A 20,499-nucleotide genomic window follows, 5' to 3' on the forward strand; every position below is an offset into this window, starting at 1 on the left:
CCCAAATAATTCTGTCCATAAAAAATTTTGTTTCACCACATTTCTTGCATCTTCATAAAAATGAAAAGTGTACAGCTTCGAAACGGATTGAGAATTTTCAATTATTCAGTGCTTATTGTGAAGTTTGCAAAATGTGAACTCCATTCTAGAACTCCATATAAGGTCAGATGAAATCATGACCTATTTTCTTTCAGGCATGCTTGGAAAGAACCTATCCAGCCACTTGAATAATATGCCAGAGGTAAAACGTTGTGAAAAACAATTAAAGAAGTGAACCCGCTACTTGACTACATACTGACACCAGAGCAAACACCCAGTTGTCTACCTTCTAACATTTTTTTTTTAATTGCACCAGAACCCATTTCACGATGACTGTCGATAGTAATGTGTTAGCATCGAGTCAATATAGCGACACAATGTGCTGCCACCGTAGAAACAAGTCATGTATGCACGGGAGTGGAACTCCTCGTTCACACTTCTCAAGAACACTCGGCGCCACCTAGTGCCACTGCTGCAAAGCCTGCATGTGGCCTCGGAAATGCATGGTGCGCCAGTGTGTGCGAACGCTGAGAAGCACGTCATGCGGCAACTGGGCTCCTCTCTCGTGGTTCTTTCTGTACATGGTGCACCAGCCAGTGGCACGGCCAAGAAGTCCACACGTGGCCTCCGAGACATAAAGCATGGCACACTGGTTCCTGCGAATGCTGAAAATTGTTCCCTCGCTTGCCGCACACTCAATAGCACATCCTCAGTGACCCAAATTGGTGAGAGGTTCATTGAAGAGCAACACATATGGCGCAGCTCGCTAAAGTGTAGGCATGAAAGACGTTGGTTGAAAATCGGCCCATACCCAGTGCATTTGTGGCGCAGCCTGCTAAAGCGTCAGGTTGCTGTACTTGAGGAGACCTTGTGACATTGGTTCGATTCCGCTCAGCATCGGAGAAATTTAAGGCATCTTTTCCGTCAGTGCAGAGCCGCAACCCAAGTTGGCATCAGAGAAATTCATTGAAGAGTGGCACACACCTACTGACACCTAAACTAGTGACCCAAGTTGGCAGTCACAGAGGTTCAAGGAATACCAGCACTGGGATACCTACCCAGTCCCACGTCTGCAACGACCCATGTCGGCGTGAAAGAGGTTCGCTGAAGAGCAGAAAGTATGTGCACTGTTGCCACTACTCAGTGACCTAAGTTGCTCTGATGGTTGGTTTCAAGCCCTGTTACCTCAGCACAGCAGCCCAATGCGCTAACCATTCGGCCATGGACTATCCAGTGACCCAGGTAAGTGGGAGAACGGTTACATACACACACATAGATACATAGCCCCCAGAAAGTGCATGAAATACCCAAACAATGCTAACACATTAAAATGTATATGGCTACTGTTATCTGCCACAACTTAAAAATTGCTCAGGCTTTTCCCAGGCTTTAAATGTAAACTAAGAGCCACACTGAGACCTATATTATTCATGATAATAAATTATACATAATAATCTGTCATTCAATACTGTGCCATGCCAGCCTGTGATTTCAAAATCACCAGTGTGTAATGTCTGAGCAGGCTTGATGGCTGTTTTCAGATGTTATATGTGCACTGCTTTCAGATTTATTTGTGGCAAGTTCAGTTCACTATATACCTTTGGTGTCATCCCTGCCAAGAAAGAAGTGTAACGGATAGTTTACCAAAGTTAGGGCCACTCGCTTTTTGAAGTCACTTCTTGTTATTGGTTTGTAGACTTTAATTTCGTCAATAGTGCCAGAAGCCGGCTTGACATGCTCTTATTTTCAGCTTGGTTCTTAATGCGCTCTCTCCTTTAACCTTCTTGCACTTTCACAATGAATGTAACAATTATGTTTCGTCCATTTGTTCTTTTTTTTTTCGTACGCACTATCAGCTCATTTTATTTTCCATGATTTATTCCTTCATTTTAATTAATATACGCACCCAGTTCTAGTTCTTTTGTTTCTAACCGTTAGTGATTAATGTATTTTGCATTTTACACAGTACATTCCATTATTTTCGGTTACTTGGGTTACCTGATTCCTGGCGAATCCACCACAGTGAATGTGTCATTCATACGTAAGGCTCTACATCTACAACGAAAGTGCACCGTACCCAACTAAGCACGACACAACACCCCCCTCGGTGCTGCCGCCAGTTTCCAGACTTCGCAACTCATACCGTAAGCGAAAGCCGCAGTCGTACCATATATTTTCCCATTCAAAAGAAGGCTGAGCGAAGCGACGCTTTAAAACTTACTGGTGCTGACGACAGTCCTGAGAAGCAGACACGCAGGCAGTATAACAACTGCCGCGTGTAGTCCATCGCGCAGGCTCGGCACTAGGCAATCGGTGTACAGATCGCTTAATGTGACATCGGGGACAGTGACGATTTCGCCATCGTCGAAGTAGTACTCCTCGTCGGGCAGCTGGCCCTCGTCGTCGTAGTCGAAATCCATCTGTCGCGGTCGTTACGACACACAGTCATTACCGATGAATAGGCATTCTACTTTGCCCGCAGCACGGCAAGAACGAACAGCTTGCAAGTCGCTGCAGTTGCAAGCAACTAGGAAGACTATGGTCTGCAGGTAACGACATGAAATCCATGAAAGTAAACTTTGCTTTGCAGATTTTGCGAATGAACGCGGCCATCCCGCCTACCATGGTTGCCGCTGGGAAAGGGCAAAGTTGGCAAAACTTGGCACACGTTCGGTCTAAAAGGGCCGAATAGCACATTGAGTAGAATTAATATAAATGTAACAGAAATGCAAAAGGAATAAAAGAGAAGAAATATGATTTATTGTTTTCTGACGGCTACTAAGCTGCACGGTGGTATTTCCATTAATTCGCTTCAGTTGCCGTGGGCCAGTGAGCGACGCTTTCAAGAGAGTTAATTAGTTCTATTATTGTTATATTACAGACAGCGTTTGTAGGCAAAACGTCGAGAGAGCAATGAGTATAGAAGAATAATAAATTTCAAATACAGGTGCTGCGCATGGTGGTGCGTCCTATTTACCTTGGTGTGGTATCCCTGAGCGTCCTTCTGAAGTCTCTCCCCCTACTGCAAGCGACTGACATTTTAAACGTCAAAATATCGCCGTGCGCATTTTTGATTGCTTGCATGAAAGACGGAAGGTTATAAGACAGACGCTGCAAGCAAAATGTCGTATAACTGTTCTATATAGTGCAGTCGGCACAATTTCCCAAACGCTGCATTTATAGAAAATATGTCGCAGCTTCGCCCTAATGTCAAATTATTATACAGGACATGATCTTATTGGTCGCATTTGTAAATTATCAAGCATGGTGCCACGCGCGCACAGGCAAACATGAACACACCTCACTCGATGACTGCGGACACTCGCTATCAAAATGGTTAGAACGCTGGCGTGAAGCCCGTTTCACATGATGCGAATTTGCAGTGCGTTTTTCGCAGCTGCGATTTCCGCAGATGCGAAATTCGCAATGCCGTTTCACATGGATCTACGGCAGCTGCGTTTTTCGCATACTCGTTAAGCATTCTGACTGGCGATGACATATGAGCGAGCCGTCTCTTATTGGTTGTCTGTTTCCACCGCTACAGTGGCTACCATCGCATCTGCGTTTTTCGCAGAGAAGTTCAGCACGCCGAACATCGAAAAAACGCACGCACGAGAAGGCTCCAGCGGCCTATTTTCCGCAGCTGCGAATTCGCACGTGCGAATTCGCAGACAAAATCGCACCATGTGAAACGGGCTTGAGGCAGCGAGCCAGCGAATTGACCTTCTTGCTACCTCTCGATTCAACGCGAACTAAGCGGTGAGAACACAGCGTACATAAACATGCAGACATCAACCCTCGGCGCGCCCAGACTCTGTAGTCACCGCAGATTGCTTTCAGCTTGTAGGAGCGTGCGGATATTCGAAATTTTGGAATAACGAGTCGAATATATATAGTGTCCCATTCGATTCGGTCTTCGAATCGAATATTATCCGTAACTGCGAATGTTTTTCGAATATTTAAAAACGTCAACTGCGCCCAAAAAACATAACATTGTAACAAAAGTAAGGTACATTTTCACCCCTGCGGGTATAGTATATAGACATAGAACATGAGAACTTGCGTAGTGAAGCAGGCTACGTCACTTAGGTAGCAATACGTATGCTTTACACACTGTACAACGATCATACGCGCCATGATTCGCACTCTCTGAAGAGTCCTGTGTATGCAAAGAAACTACTTGTTTGCTCCTAATGCTCCATTTGGGCTTTTAATAAACAATGCTTCATAACTGGCTAACTTTAAGAGTACTTGGATCTGAACATCGTTTTATATTGTGAAAACGACCGTTGATTATTAGGAAAATATTCGAAAAGTATGCGATATTCGATTCGCTTCTGGCACTATTCAATTCGTATTCGATTCGGCCTCAAAATTTACTATTCGCACACCCTTTCAAGGAAGTGCTTGAGCGGCCGCACTCAGCCGCGTCATACGCAGCCGCCGCCGGAGTAAAACTGCCCGTTGCTGCCTTGCGCATGATGCAAGACAGTGCGCTTCCTCCCCGCCTTCCTCCCATGCGCGCGCGAGACCGAACCACCATGCTTCTCGGCCATGTTCTCGGCTCACCATATCACGCTTACACTCGCACTCACACATGCATACACCCACAGCATACGGCGCGCGGCCGCGATGTTATCGCACTTGACATCGTGGCGACGCCGACGACCAATGGGACTACGTCACTACGCTTAGAGCGTGGAGCAGTTTGCTCTGGAGGAACGAGATGGCGCTTTCGGCAGCGCATCGCTAAAGTCCCTTGCCCCTTGATGTTAGAAAGTAGCGACACTCTCCCCCACGCGCGCGCTTTCCTCCTCAATTCTCCTCGGATTTCTCCCCCTCACCGGGCCGGCGCGGCGCTGAACCCTCCAGTGGCTCGCTGCAGCCGCATTAGAATCAATGCGCGCGCTTGTTTATTCGGCCCTTTGAAGCGTTGTATGGGAATTTATCCCTTGTGAAACTGTCCTGACGAAAGTACGTTTCCGATAGAACGTCGGTGCCATTTTTTTAGGACGCTTCGATAAATACAAGCGGAAACGCTCCGAAAAAATGAGTACCAAGCAGTGGCTGAGCTGTTTACCTCTACGTCGCCACTTGGGTTGTCCGTAACGCGGAGGTGTATTGGGTGCATACAATATAAGCAGCGTAGAGTATAAACGAGAATTTGGTTCACTATCTTCGCTCTAAAAAGGCTCAGAGAAGGTAACCAAGAAGAAATGTGATAGTTTACTTAAAGTGAATTCGCCAAAATGAGTGGGCCAAAAACCTTTGTACCAATGCCACTGTGCGAAATACGTGCTGTGTTTGCGAAACAGCCAACATAGAACTTTACATACGCGCCTGTATTCCGTCACTATGAAACGACGAGAAATTACATTCCATCACCTCTGGGAGTAACCTAAGTCTCTCTCTCAAAAAAAAAAAAAAAAAAAGGCTGATTGCTTACACGGAAACTGCTAAGACTGGCACTTGATAATTAACTTACAGACTTCAAGATGTCAGGTTTATCAGAATTGAGGGAGATTATCAGAAGCGCGTGGCTTGTACTTAATGAGCATGCGCGAATAATACATAATACCACTTATCTACCTATATATTGCGGTTCATGCCTTCGCAACATAAAGTACATAAAGAAAAAAAAATGTTCGCAGTATTGAAACTTTGCAAAGATAGAATAAGCACGCAATAAGAGTAAAATAGTTCCTTGGCTTCACAAGTATCAGGCGCAAGGATCACACGCACATACACAAACACGCACACACACACGCACACAACTACAAAATATAAGTTACAGGCATTAACTCACAAATTACATACATTTGAAAACTAACGCACGTGCGAAAACACAAAAAGCTTTGTCACTGCTCGAAGAGTCAACGAACATTCCAGCCGACTCACTTTAAAAAAAAAAAAAACTATATGCACAGTTATCGGTGCTCTGTATTAAACTGAACGAAGAGTCCGGCTATGCGAAGAGCATTAAAATCTCCATGCAACTTCATCCACAAATATGAGGAAAGCTGCAACATTCACCTCGCAAAGAACGGCGTGCTTAGAAGGGGCGAAATCCCTTCTCCCGATGTTATGGAACCACTGCTTCCGACGCACGACATTCCGTTCACCTCGGGGGATATAAAATAAGGCTTGCCCTTTCTCTGGCCTGCTGCTGCATTGAAACGCGCAGCAGCAAGGCATTTTCACGGAGAACGAATCTCAGATTCCTACGAAAGGATGGAAAAACTTGGCAAACACACGTTCGGAGCGACAGGGCGACCACCACTTGGACTGCTCATGGCGAGCGGGAGGAACTAAAAGCGCGCGAAAGCAAGTTTCGCGCCGTTTTCGTGACGTCAGGGTCACCTGACGGGGAACCCTTAGGGTACCCCAGTCTCGAGCGCCGCAGCCATTCAGCGTGGCGGATGCGCTGCCTCCGCGAAAGAGGGGGAGAAAAAGAGGAGGTTGACCGCGCCGGCGAGGGTGTTGCGGCGTAGATCAAAGCGTGTCGCTACTTTCTAACATCAAGGGGTTTTACGCATCGCACGTTGTTTCAGCGAAAGCGCACGAATACGAAACCATGCATTACCGCTTCTGCCCTGCTACTGTGTCATCAGCTGTCGGAAATCCAGCTAGGTTTTAGCTAGCGCACCGTGCTCCATTCATGCTGAAAAACGTGGAACGGTATAGGGAAGGCGTGTGTAGTATCGTCATCATAATCGGCCTATATTTATGTACACTGCAGGATGAAGGCCTCTCCCTGCGATCTCCAATTACCCCTGTCTTGCGCTGGCTGATTCCAACTTGCGCCTGCGAATTTCCTAACTTCATCACCCCACCTAGTTTTCTGCCGTACTCGACTGCGCTTCCCTTCTCTTGGTATTCATTCTGTAACTAATGGTCCACCGCGGTTATCCATCCTACGCATTACATGGCCTACCCAGCTCTATTTTTTTCTCTTAATGTCAATTAGAATATCGGCTATCCCGGTTGTTCTATGATCCACACCGCTATCTTCCTGTCTCTTAACTTTAGGCCTACCATTTTTCGTTCCATCGCTCTTTGTGCGGTCCTTAACTTGTTCTCAAGCTTCTTTGTTAACCTCCAAGTTTCTGCCCCATATGTTAGCACCGGCAGAATGCAATAATTGTACACTTTCTTTCAGTAGCGCACCCAGGATCTCTGCCAGGGGGTGGTGGTGAATTTTTGTGGTTGTGGGGGGGAAGCAAGCACTTTGCATACTATGCAATTTCCTTGCTTTAGCCAGAGGAATCCAACAGCAAATAAAATGCCTAATAATTATAATAATATAATGACACCAAGGATGACGGTGATGTTTCTTTCCTCAGCGTTTTACTCAAAGTAATATAAAAGCTAAGTGCATGAATAAATACGAGACAGTGATAGAGTGTTTTTGTTAATCAGGTAAATGCGACCTCAAGCCACCTCCTGAATTGTAATGACAATGTGAACAGAGCACTGAAGGTACATGTTGGACTGGTGGGGCTGGACGCGTGGGGGGGGGGGGGGGGGTGATAACTCGACCTCAGGGATGGGGTTACAACATCCGAACCCCCCCCCCCCCCCCCCCCCCGCGTCGGTGCGCCACTGCTTTCTTTTCAACGACAGTGGTAAGCTCCCAGTCGGGATTTGGCATTGCCTGCCGTATGCACTCCAACCCCAATTTTATTAATCTGTAAACTTCCTTCTCGTGATCAGGTCCCCTGTGACTAACTGACCTAAACATACTCCTTTACAGACTCTAGAGGCTGAATGTCAGGTTATTGAACATTATCTTTGTCTTCTGCATATTAATCTTCAACCCCACTCTTACACTTTCTCGGTTAAGGTCCTCAATCCTTTGTTGTAATTCGTCTCCATTGTTGCTGAATAGGACAATGTCATCTGAAAACCGAAGGTTGCTGAGATATTCGCCGTTGATCCTCACTTCTAAGCCTTCCCAGTCTAAGAGGTTGAATACTTCTTCTAAGCATGCAGTGAATAGCATTGGAGAGATTGTGTCTCCTTGCCTGACCCCTTTCTTGATAGGTAATTTTCTACTTTTGTTGTGGAGAACCAAGGTAGCTGTGGAATCCTTGTAGATGTTTGCTGAGATATTCACGTATGCCTCCTGTACTCCTTACTTAAGCAATGCCTCTATGACTGCTGGTATCTCTACTGAATCAAATGTCTTTTCATTGTATAGTTGTACAGTGTAGTTGGGTGCAAAATAGTGACTGACATATTCAGGAATGGGATGACTATGTGTGACCAAGTCCACGCACCGTTGGTGCACAAGGGCTGCCGGTGGTGCTGGCTCTTCGCGATGCTTGGCTTTCCTCAGCGTTGTATCCGCCAGCGTTGTATCGGTAACATAAAAAAAAACCTTTCACCCCGAAACATCGGCAAGAGTGAGTATCGCTCGTTACACAGTAACAGAAGGAGAAGCGCCGCTTCCTGGAATAGTAACTTTCTCACATGAAAAATTACGCCCACTCTATTGCCAACTTATCAAGAATAAGGGAATGGCCGCACACTTGAATCAATGCGCCGAAGCATGGGACGGCTACTACACCGACAACACACGAATGCTTGAACCTGAACGTTTCGTGACAGGCCACAGAGTAAACGAGTAACTGTCGATAATAAGTATTCGCTGCAAGCTATTACAAAGTACAGAACATATGGCAGTGTGTTGCATGACGCCATTCTTGACGCACTTGAGGAGCTAGGAATTGGAGGTAGGATGTTTCACTGGTTATTGAACCACCTTACAGGTCGGACCATATTTATGACGACGACAAATGGGGAGACCAGTCATCACCAAATCATCCGTGGCGTTCCTCAAGGAGGTGTGCTCAGCTCTACGCTTTTCAATATAACCCTTATTGAATGGACTCGCCGATATAATGCCAGAGACAACCAGCATGAGCCTCTACGCTGACGATATCTGCATATGAGCGTCTGGTGTTTCGCGGCCACCACTCTGTGCAAGACTGCAACATGCAGTGTCGGTCACCTCGAAGTATTTGCATCAGCGATGTCTCCAATTGGCGCCTGAAAAGTGTGCGGCCCTTGCATTTACACGCAAGGCGATGCACCGCTACCAGATTACGATTAACGGCACAGCCGTACCGTACGTATAACGCACCACAGATTCCTAGGAGTGATGATTGACCGAAACTTGTCCTGGTCTAAGCAAGTGTCGATGCTCCAGCTGTATGAATCAGTTTTCGTAGGCTATACCTACGATACAGTTTACCGATTACTACAAACATTCCCCCCTCCCGCCTACGTACACTGGAAAGCTTACAAGCTCAAGCACTAGGAACATGTCTTGGTCTGCCACGCTGCACTTCGACAAAGGGCGCAATTGCGGAAGCACGTGTACCTCCTACGGACGCTTATCTCTCATGCGAACCTTTAAGGTTATATCTTCGACTGTTCACCCTCTATCGACGATTCACATTCTACGTCCAGACAGCACTTTCTCGGAATCTCTTTCGCGTCATGAGAGCGTCCTTCGCTCCTCAGGTTTTAACGGCAAAAGCAGCGGCCGTATCAGCATGGACTTTGTCAAGACCTGTGGTGAACCTATCCATTCCCGGAGTCAGGAAAGAAACACGTATACCCTCACATGGACTTAAACAACTTACTTCATCCCATATATCCGAAGAATATGCCACTTCCATACATATATTTACTGATTGGTCGGTGTCAGCAATCACTTCAACCGCGGCTTTCGTAATAACGACTATGAAGATCATTAATGCGCTTCCATCTCGACCACCAAACTACATCAACGGCCGTAGAGATTGTTGCCATTTGGGAGGCAATTCGTTATATATCGATGGAGCCGCATCAGACTTGCACTACATTTTCCGATTCCAAGCCGGCACTTCAAGTGATCGATTCTGCACTTAGACGAGGACCTTACTATGTCCTTACTCAAGAGGTGATCGAATCACACGATGTTGCCCTAAGAGCTGGCCATTGCATTAGGTTTCAGTGGATTCCGGGACACTGGCTTACATGAAAATGCTCGCCGACGTGGAGGCACAGATGGCCCACATTAACACCTAACGATGTTAACACCAGTGTCCATCCCATTTTCACGACCAGACACTAATACCCTAGTGCATGTATAGACTTCTGCGTGATAATACGGCAGTATATTGGGCTTCGCCAGGTCATCGTCATCGCCGCCTTCACGAACTCGACCCAGAGATGGAAATACGGATACCACCCACCATGAAAAGTGCAATGCTGCACAGATTTCGATTAGGTGTAACCTTCACCCGGCGCTACCTGCATCTCATCGGCCGGGCGGACTGTCCGAATTGTGAGAAATGCGTTATTTCTGAGACGACAGAAAATCTCTTGTGCGTATGCCCGCGATTCGATGTGCAGAGAAAATCACTGACAGACATCTTGTCGAAATTTCTCGTTGCACCATGAACTGAAAAGGTTATATTGGGACCTTCGCCTGCTCCTCGTCATCAGCCTGATATAGTCTGAAGGCTCTCAACAAATTTTTGCATGAGAGTGGACTGGACAAGATACTTTGAAGAGTCTTGGACCGTGCAAGTTTTTCACCGCCATCTTCATCCTCATAATCAACGTCTTCTCTATTCTTTCTTTCTACACCCATTCCCTTCCCTCAACGCCGAGTGGCAGGTCAGAACATTGATTCAGGCCGACCTCTCAGCTTTTCTCTCATAATAAATATCTCTTTCTACGTTCCAAGCCCTTGTGCGCAGCAAGAACAAGTCTATCGTAACTGAGCACACCTGCGGGTGATTAGGCGTAAAATAAGCAATCAGACAGTGACCGTACCGCGGAACTTTACGGAGTTAGAAACATGACAAGCCGCTGTTTCAAATTGTCAGCCAAATTAAGAACAGAGAGTAAAACCCGCTGATGCTGATTTACGCGTAATTCACAAGTGGAATGTTTGGACAGATTGGAATACATTTCTAGCACCGCTTTTAGCACAAGAACTGTATACGAGTATACGCTGCTCGCGCCGTTTGGACAAGTCGTAATGAGCGCCGAAAGCGCTTACGCGGCGTCTGAAGCTGCAGCCAAAGCTTCGTGCCGTTCACCCAGTCACCGTGAAAAGGAAAAAAAAAATGTCATCCAACCGAATGGAGCACGAAGTTACGAAGTTACTGAGGAAGCCCATACGGTTTTCTCAGAAAGAACGCTCCGCGGTTGAAGAAAAATTCGTCCGGGTCCGGCCCCTAAAAAACGCTTCCTCCATCTTGGGGGATTCCGCAGAATTGATTTGCCATCCAGTCACCGTCTACTGAAACAGAGGTTAGCTGAGTCGCCCCAGGCGCCATGCACATCTATTGCAAACGCGGAGGCAGCTGATGGATGCAATCGACGCGTCACCACGTGATCCAACATGGCGGCGCATACGGAATCGTCGTGAAAAGGGTCTATAATTGTTATCGCAATAAAAGTCATAGTGATGATATGCTGTAGCCCCATAGTCATGGCTTGCTTAATCACTGTGGTATCGCGTCGTATGACAAAAAAAAAAAAAAAGAGAGAGAGATAGAGAAAGACGCTGGATACCGTGGCTCCATATGTGTTCGTTCGTTCTCTCTAAGGCGGTTGATTTCTTCGTGAACTGGTTTGACTGCAATATGGACATTCTGACGTATGACCTCCTCCAGTTGTAGCTTTTGGGGCTCTGTTCTCAAGATTCCAGCTTTCTTAGGATTTTTCGCCCGTTTATTGGTCGGTCGTTAGTCGCACTTTTACCGCCGATGCAATGAGCACGTATTCTCGCGCGAACGAGCTATAAATATCAGAAGTTCTCACAAGCTTATGAATTCTAACAGAGTATCAAAGTACCCTGATTCTAGATATGCCATTTGCAACGGTAAATGCCCTGATTCTAGATATGCCATTACAGTCAAGCTGGCTATGCGAAGCTCTCTAAAATGAATTATATGCCAGTTTACATTTTAAGGAAAGGGGGGGGGGGGGATCTTATGGGAAATATGAAGGCAGCTATTGAAATGCATGTGCGAATTAGGGGCATAAATAAAATTGTTAGACGCTAGTTTTCGGTCCGTTTGGATACGTTATATATCCCGCTTCCCTGGGAGGACGGAAAACAGCAGAGAGTTCACAATTAGAGGAAATGGGGGTCACTCTATGGGTGACGTGTACGGAAAGTTTGAAGTGTGTAGGTTAAATATGTGCTTTGAAAATAATTACTGATTACTTGTCTTCTCGCAGTTTCTATGCGTTATACGAGGCATGTGTATTGCTTTTCCTCGGTCTCCTCGGTGAACTATACGAGGCACGGTGTTAATACTTCTTTGAACTTCGGTTGGAAGCAAGTTTTGAGTGACAAGCGATAAATGTTTAATCTGTGTTGGTTAATTACAGCCTTTGTAAAAATTACTTAATCAAGCTTTCCCCGGTGCATGTCATACCGCCGCTATCCAGTGGCGTAGCCAGAAATCTTGTTCGGGGGGGGGGGGGGGGGGGGCTCAGGTTGCAACGCGACCTCCTCCTTATAGAATTTATCGAGGGATCAAATACATGAATAACTGCATTGCCAATGCCATTGTATATTAGATGCTGCAAACGATTATTGAACCCTTCGCACTGTCATGTAAAATATGTATTTTTTTCATAAAAGAATATAGTCGTATGTCCCAAAAATTGTGGCAGAAATAACATATGAATGCTGCCGCGTTTTTTTTGTCTATTTAATAAGCAAAGAAAATATCACACGAACTTTAGAACTATATCAGTTCGAAACCAGCAAAGCAGTGCATGCAGCTGATATGAAAAACGTAAAGGCGATGAAATGAACAAGTTGAGGACAAATATTTTGATGAATCTTTGTCATCAAGAACCTTGTTTACATTTTTGCACATATGCAACAGCCAGGAAAAAACCTCAATGACGCTGTCGCTCGTTGCAATAGATTACGCATGAGCAGCTTTTACCGGTCGTGTATTGTAATTACACCGAGATTACACTCGCAACAGTGAGAACAAATGAAAAGTAGGAGGTCTGCAAAATATACATTAGAAATGCGAAGATAGAATGGAATATACAAATGCGAAGCTACAACTCGCTAAAGGGCAAAAAAGAGTCGCTGGAAACAAAGTTCACTGCTTGTATAGACAAAATTAACGTTGCAACAAGATATTTAAAAATACGTATATGTCTCCAACAAATATACGTATTTAAGCAAACGTCACTGTATATAATGCGTCAAACAAGACAAAAAACATGTTGCGCAGTCACAGATAGTAAACTTTGCGCACAGAAAGACAGATGATCTAGGCAAGAACAAAACTATCGCAGAAATCGTGATATATACTCGGGCCATGCGGCGGTCGCGATAGCGCCATATGGGCAGAATAATAGAGGAATAATGCAGAAATCCGTACGAAAATGGGTAATTTATCTGCCTGCACAGCGGCAACAATTATTCTATACCCAAAATTAAAGGAGGGTATTGCTTCGTTTCAAAAAGGGAATAAAATCAGGTAGCTAAAAAGGAAAGAAAAAGACAAACGAAAGCCACAGATGATGCGGCAAGTTGAACTACCCAATATCCGAGTGTATTTTTGGCAAACGCCACGTGGGCCGGGCTTTCAATGAGCAAGGTCGGTAAAAATTGGTTATTGATGTCCTCGTAATTTTCGTATTCGCATGATAATTTTGATCATGATGCTAACTGCTAGAATAAACAACTAAAATTTCTGCGGTTTTAAAAGCTAACGAACAATCATACGTTTTCATAATTACGAGCTTATGGACCTGAAGGAACAGTGCTTTTTACTTGCAATGATTTTTACTGCTTCGCCATCTAAAGGACAAACTTCTCTCGGCGGGGAAGTTTAGCGAAGCGGTCAATGACTTCGGACAGTCTCTGTGGGCGTATAGAAACGCCAGCCTAACCATGCGTTCCTCAGACATTGTAGAGCGCAAGTATTTTTTTTTAGTAATCTCATGTTAAAAAATATTCTATCTGCGCTGGTAGTGCATGGTCACTGGAAGGGTGACTAGAATCTGCAGCAGTATTTACACATTTACATAGAACCTGCAGTTGCAATGAGAGATGGGCATCTATTCCGGTGCTAAAACCTAAAACACTCCCTCGGTGTCGTTGGCATCCTTGTTTAGGTACCTTGCACAAACAGTAGGCTGTTCGATTCCAGCGATGTCCGTCGTTTTGTAAGGAAGTATGGAGAAGCAGCCTGTTTTTGCAACTAGGCTATCTTTGATAATTTCACCACAAATTTCTATAATTTGGTTTTGTGCATCTGGGCTTAAATGCGAGGCATTACTGGGGCAACTTTCCAAATGGTTCTTCAGATATGTATCTCCACAATCAGCTCGCATGCGAAGAAGCGCTCTGAAAATACCTGTATTTTCAGCGGGAGATATGCTTAAATCCATAGGGCCACCGTCCCTGTGGCCACGGAAAGCCAGACTTTTTCGCCCGCAAAAAGAATTTCCTCAATAATAGGCCATTTTTAATTTTTTATTTAAGTACCCTAAAGGCCCGTTAGGGCATTACATAGGGGGTGGGGGGGGGGGGGGGGGATGGAAAAGGTCAAATGGACGTGCACTGTGTAGAATATAAATAATATGGCAAGCTATGAGGTACAGTAAAATTATCAAAACGTGGAACAGATACAAAGAAACGAAAACAACAACGAAAACGATGTTTATACAATATCTGGTAGCGTAAAAAAACGCAAGAGAACTGAAAACGCGAAGAGGACTACAGATACAGATAAGATGTTTCGCAAGTACATATTGATGAAACAGAAAAAAATATACAATACTAAGCACATAAAAACATGTTCAAGTAAATATTCAAGCGTAATACGTGGGTTATGACAGGTTGACACACTCTAAGAAGGTTAGTAGTGCTGCGTGAAATGATGATTCCGTAAGCGAGACAGTGTTTGAAGGGAGTGAGTTCCATTCGGCAATAGATAAAACTAGAGGCGAATTTTGATAAAGATTAGTCCTGGCAAATATAGGTTTTACTTTATGAATATGGTCTGTGCGCGTCGATATGTGAGCAGCGGGAAGAATATGAGCTCGGGCAAATGGGACGTTGCTGTGGAAAAGGCTATGGAAGAACGAAAACAGTGTTAATTTCCTGCGCATGTCAAGAGAAGAGAGATTTAGTGATTTCTTTAAGGCTGACACACTTTGATAGCGAGAGTATGAAGACGAGATGAACCGCGCAGCTTTATTTTGAACTGATTCAAGTAGGTTCGTGAGATTTGAATGATGGGGGTGCCAAATTATGGACGCATATTCTAAAGAGGGCCTGATAAGAGAACTGTATGCGCGAAGCGTGGTATCTGTGTTCGCAAGGTGTAAGTGCCGTTTTAGGTAACCAAGTTTTTTACATGCTTATGTGGTAATGTGTTCAATGTGGGTATTCCAGCTTAGATTGGAAGTAAGCAAGACACCCAAGTATTTGATTGAAGATGATGTGTCAATAGTAATACCACGTATTTTATACTGGACAGAGGTAACTCGAGTAAAAGGAGCAAATTTTACGTGTTTAGTTTTGGCTATGTTGATTTCCATCTGCCATATGTCACACCATTCGGTAAGTTTTGTTAAATCAGACTGCAGCACAGTGATGTCGGCCGGGCAGTTTATTTCATTATACAAGACGCAGTCATCTGCAAAGAGACGTATTTGTGAAGTAGCAGTAGTTGCGATGGCATTTATGTAAATTAAAAATAGTAGCGGACCAAGAACAGATCCTTTGAGGAACTCCCGAAGTCACGTGAGTGCGGTTAGAAAAACAGTTGTTCAAAGAGATTACTTGAAATCGATTGGTTAGGAATTCCTCAATCCATCGCGTCGTGTTAGAGTCAAGCTGTAGGTTCCGAACTTTCAGTTTTAGACGATTATGAGGCACCCGGTCAAAAGCTTTAGAAAAGTCAATGAAAATGGCGTCCGTGCAAACCAATTTGTGTAAAGAAATGTGAATATTGGTTATGAGATCGTATAGCTGCGTCTGACACGAGCGATTTTGACGAAAGCCATGTTGGTTATTGAGCAGCAGACTATTTTCGTTAAGATAGGCTATAATGTGAGTGTACAGGATGTGTTCCAGTAATTTGCAACAAATCGATGTCAGTGATATAGGCCTGTAATTATTAGGATCTGTTGCGTCACCAGATTTTAAATACCGGTATTACTAATGCTGATTTTCAATCTTGCGTCAGGCATCCGGTATCTAAGGATTGCTAAAAAATTAGAGATAACAAGACAGAAGAGTAGTGCGACGTTAATTTTAGAAGCTTAGCACTTATACCGTCAGGACCTGGGCCGGTTTTATGAGGAAGCCTGTCAATTGCACGAGAGACACCATGTTCCGATACCAAGATGGAAGAAAAAGCGAATTGAACGGATGGTGTTCAAGTATGTGAGTATTATCAAGCGGCAGTTCGTTAGTGAAAGCTGCTGAGAAGCATTTGCTAAATTGCTCTGCGCTATCTCTCGAGTCAAGCATGACTCCGTCTTCGGAAATTAGTAAGGGAGCAGGGCTATTTGGTTTTGGGATAACTTTCAATTGCCAAAACTTTTTCGGGTGAGTTTTAATCATATTTGGAAGGGTGCAATTAAAAATTTTGTCTTTAGCTTCGAGAATTGCAGTTTCTGTATGGCGCGCTATGGCTTTGTAATTTTGCCAGTCTTCTGGAGCATTTGTTCAGGTAGCTTTTCTGAATGCTCTTTTTTTTTCTTGTTTATGCATTTCTTAACTTCGCGGTTAAACCACGGATCACTCTGCCTTGAGCTGATCGTTATCTTTGGCACACAAATAGTTTCAACTTCTTTGAGTTTATCGCGGAATAAGCACCAGTTGTCATTTACCGATCTGTTTTGAAAAGTGTTTGCAAAGTCGGCTGTAAATGAGGCTAACATAGCAATCATTCTTCCAGTGTCAGCTCGTGCGTAGTTGAGAACGCATTTTTTTACTTTATTTTACTCGACAGCTTTCAATGCAAAGGAAGCTTGCACCACCCTATGATCACTTATTGGTTCTAGTACATGCGTCGCAGCAAGATCTGGATGATTTGTTAACAGAATGTCTAGTACGTGGTCACCTCGTGTCGGTTCGTGCACGAGCTGAGTTAACTGATGATAATGCAAGGTTTGTAGAAAATGAAGACATTCCGATCTGTTGCTGTTTGTTTTCAAGGTCGACGTTGACCACTCGATACCTGGATAATTAAAGTCACCCCCTAATATCAATATGCATTTTGGGAAGTGGGATATAATCTGTTGTACAGCATCATTGAAAAAAACGAACAAATTCCGAACGGCTATCTGGTGGACGATAGCATGCGCCAATAACACATTGCGCATGCCTAATGCGCGCAGAGACGCAGACTATTTCAAGTGGAGAGTCGACTTTCACGAGACATGGTTGATATACCTTTTTTATTACTATAATGACTCCGCCTCCTCTAGAGCCTTCCCTGTCCTTACGAAAGATTAAAAAGGATGGGTCAAGTGCAAGTTCGCTGCTTGTGATGTCACTGGAAAGCCACGTTTTCGTACCTATTACTATATCTGTGGTGCAAGAATGCATGAGTGTTTTTAGTGCGTCAATTTTGTAATAAAGGCTGCGGAATTTGCCAAGAGCAATGAGACTGCATGTGCGGACGTCAACTTACGCTTTTCAGCTTGTTTGGGTCAAGTACTGGGAAGTTGGTTCCTTGCAACAACCTGAACAACTTTATTAGAAGCTGTGTCATACCGGTAAACAGAGCCTTTGAATTACAGAGAGGTAAAACGAATAGAAAAACGTTCGTTTTCTTCACGATTGCTTTTGGCAAAGTCGCGCAACTTCCTGCGAGCCAGTTGTACCTTAGGAGAGAAGTCTTCCTCTATCCATACTCTAGGGGACTCGAGGTTTTTCAGTTTGTGGGCATTTTGCAGCACTTCTGTTTTTGATTTAAAGTTGAGGAACTTAATGATGATAGGACGGTGAAAACCTTGACGGCGCTGACCAATACGATGGGCGCGTTCAATGTCACCAACGTTGACCTTCAAGTGAGCTGAACAGAATTCCTTCACGATGGCCTCAGATTCGACATATCCTTCATGGCCTTCGTCGGGTATACCCTTTATTATGAGGTTGTTGCGCCTCATCTGTTACTTATATGTCATCTACAACATCAACGAGTTCTTCGTTTGCTTTAGATATGTTTATCTTAACTTCCTGAACAGAACTCTTGACGATTTACTTCTGTTATCTCATATTTTACTTTGCCTGCCCTGGTCCAGCTGATCGATCACATTGGGCATGCTTCCTGAAGATGTTTGGAAAAAATTATCAGCTGCTAGCTCACAGTCACGGTGATATTTAGTATTTTCGTGTGTGTGGAAGATTGCGAGCGCGTGCTTTCATTTCTGGAACGGCTTGGACACAAGCGCTCCAGTGCACACATGTTGGCTCAAGTGTATAAGAGCATTCACCCCATAAAGTTCCAGAATTGAAAATCTTTTAAAGCACGCCTTTGGAAATGTCAGTGCACCTTTCGCGTCAAAAGTTTATGAGAACTTTATACCCATAAAGTTTCGTAATTGAAATCCATGCGCTCCGTTCCGTATAGATTCCGCGGCCGTTGCGAGATGCCGCAACGCGCCCGCTCGCTATCGAAAAGCCCTTGAATGTTTGTGCTCGGATGGGGCTCCTTGCGTTACGTGACTCAAGTTGCAAGGGCGTAGCCACGAAATCTAGCCCGAGTTCGCAATGTTCGTGCCTAAATGTCTTTCCGAGCGTGAAAAATACATTGTAGACAGAATCCAGAGTGATTCTCGGCGTCGGTGGTAGTTTTGGTCGGCAGTGCATGCCGGCACGAAAAAATTTCGGGGGGGGGGGGGGGGACGCCCCCCCCCCCCCCCCCCCTGGCTACGCCCCTGCCGCTATCCTCAATGTTTCCCAGATTCCTAAAACAACTACACGAGAAACCAACATCGAATGCGGGGGAAATAGTGGCAATGTTAACAGTAATGTGTGGCGAAACTTTCACGTTCCTGGCTCAATTAGCAACGTTGGGAATAATTACCGAACTCGCTTTCTTCGAGCCGACACCTGAGGACACTAAAAGCAAAGTGCCGGCACTTTAAATAAACTTTATTTCTTCTTCTTCTCGTCATATACGAGGTTGCTCCGTTGTCCTCGGTAAACTAAACGAAGCATATTGTATATAGTTGGCAAAAATAAATAAATAAAAAGACGAAGAAAAAAAGAGGACACGTTATATGCGAATGTAGGGAAATTTTCAAGTATGTGGGTTAACTGCAGCCTTTGCAATAAATAAGTGATCCGGAGCGTTACGAGCGTGTTTTACGAGCGGCGCAAAAGTTTTGCACGCTGCCCTGACGTTACAACAAATGCCACCGAACGACTTTAACTAACATGGGGGAAAGTTACGGCAAATATCTGTGCATGCAAAGGTAAATGCATGCGGAGAAAATACAGCCTTTAAAAAAAAATTCTCAAACAAATAAGTGTCCGAAAGTGTCGTACAGCCGTTATAGGTGGCTATCTTTTTTAAGTTTTATGAAATTAAAAAAAAAAAATCGAATGTAGCAGATATCGTAATTCTAGTCTTGAGCTGGATTGTTCAGAGAGGCGGACATTAAACTTGCACAAAAAATCGAAACGCATATTCAACTAATTAACAAAAATTCGCCAGTTAACTTCCTATAATGAATTACATTACGGCACGTATTGCAATTTACGAATTGTAGCCGGTGAGTTTGTCAGGCGTATCCACTTGGAATGAATTTCCAGGATGACACCAGTTTGGATATGCGCGCCATCAAACTCGCCGTAAAAATGCTCTCTTGGTTCACTTATGTTTTTTTTTTTTTTTCAACAAAACTCGTTCTTATGCATTGAAGAATAAAAGTAACTGGAACGCCTGTGTATTTCGTCCCACACTTTGGAAAATAATATCTCGAAATCGGTGGCAACCAGGAAATTCATTTCAAGTGGATGCGTCTTTCAAACTTGGACTACGCACTTAACTCACCTAAGAAGTAACTTATCAATAATAATAGGCCTTTTGAATAAAGTAAGAACCTTACTTCCAAAATGGTTTAAGTGCCAGTTGTATTACGCCATGATTTTCTCGAGATTAAGCTACTGTATTTTAGTTTGGGGCATCACTGGTAAGGGTAAACTCCAACAGCTTCTTCTCCAGAAGAAAGCCATCAGGTTTATAGAAAATTTAAGTTACTACGATCACACCGAATCTTATTTTCTAAGCAATAAAATTCTGACTGTATATCAGGCATTCCAGAAACGTCTTGCAACATGGATATTTAAGAACCTAAAAGACGACAATTCGGCATTTGTGTAAACATACAGACATCCAGAGTGTGGTTATAAATTGAAGCACGCAGGTTACATACAGATAAGAACTA

General features: G+C 44.3%; 1 protein-coding gene across 3 annotated transcripts in view; it reads right to left on the reverse strand.

Annotated features, from left to right (window-relative positions):
• The window catches only part of LOC119461453 (protein-serine O-palmitoleoyltransferase porcupine), a 57,021-nt gene that overhangs the window by 24,542 nt on the left and 11,980 nt on the right, over nucleotides 1-20,499 (reverse strand). Inside the window, exons 1-2 of one of the 3 annotated variants that reach the window (XM_037722771.2) lie at nucleotides 3,017-3,039; nucleotides 2,261-2,459 (exon numbers count right to left, since the gene is read on the reverse strand). In XM_037722771.2, the coding sequence (XP_037578699.1) occupies nucleotides 2,261-2,459 (199 nt within the window). In that variant the 5' untranslated portion in view covers nucleotides 3,017-3,039. Of the gene's footprint in view, nucleotides 1-2,260; nucleotides 2,666-3,016; nucleotides 3,040-20,499 lie in introns of those variants that run through there. The other 2 variants (XM_037722770.2, XM_037722772.2) reach the window with 2 other exon arrangements.

The sequence above is a fragment of the Dermacentor silvarum genome, chromosome 8 (genome assembly GCF_013339745.2).
Source record: "Dermacentor silvarum isolate Dsil-2018 chromosome 8, BIME_Dsil_1.4, whole genome shotgun sequence".
NCBI classification, from domain to species: Eukaryota; Metazoa; Arthropoda; class Arachnida; order Ixodida; family Ixodidae; genus Dermacentor; species Dermacentor silvarum.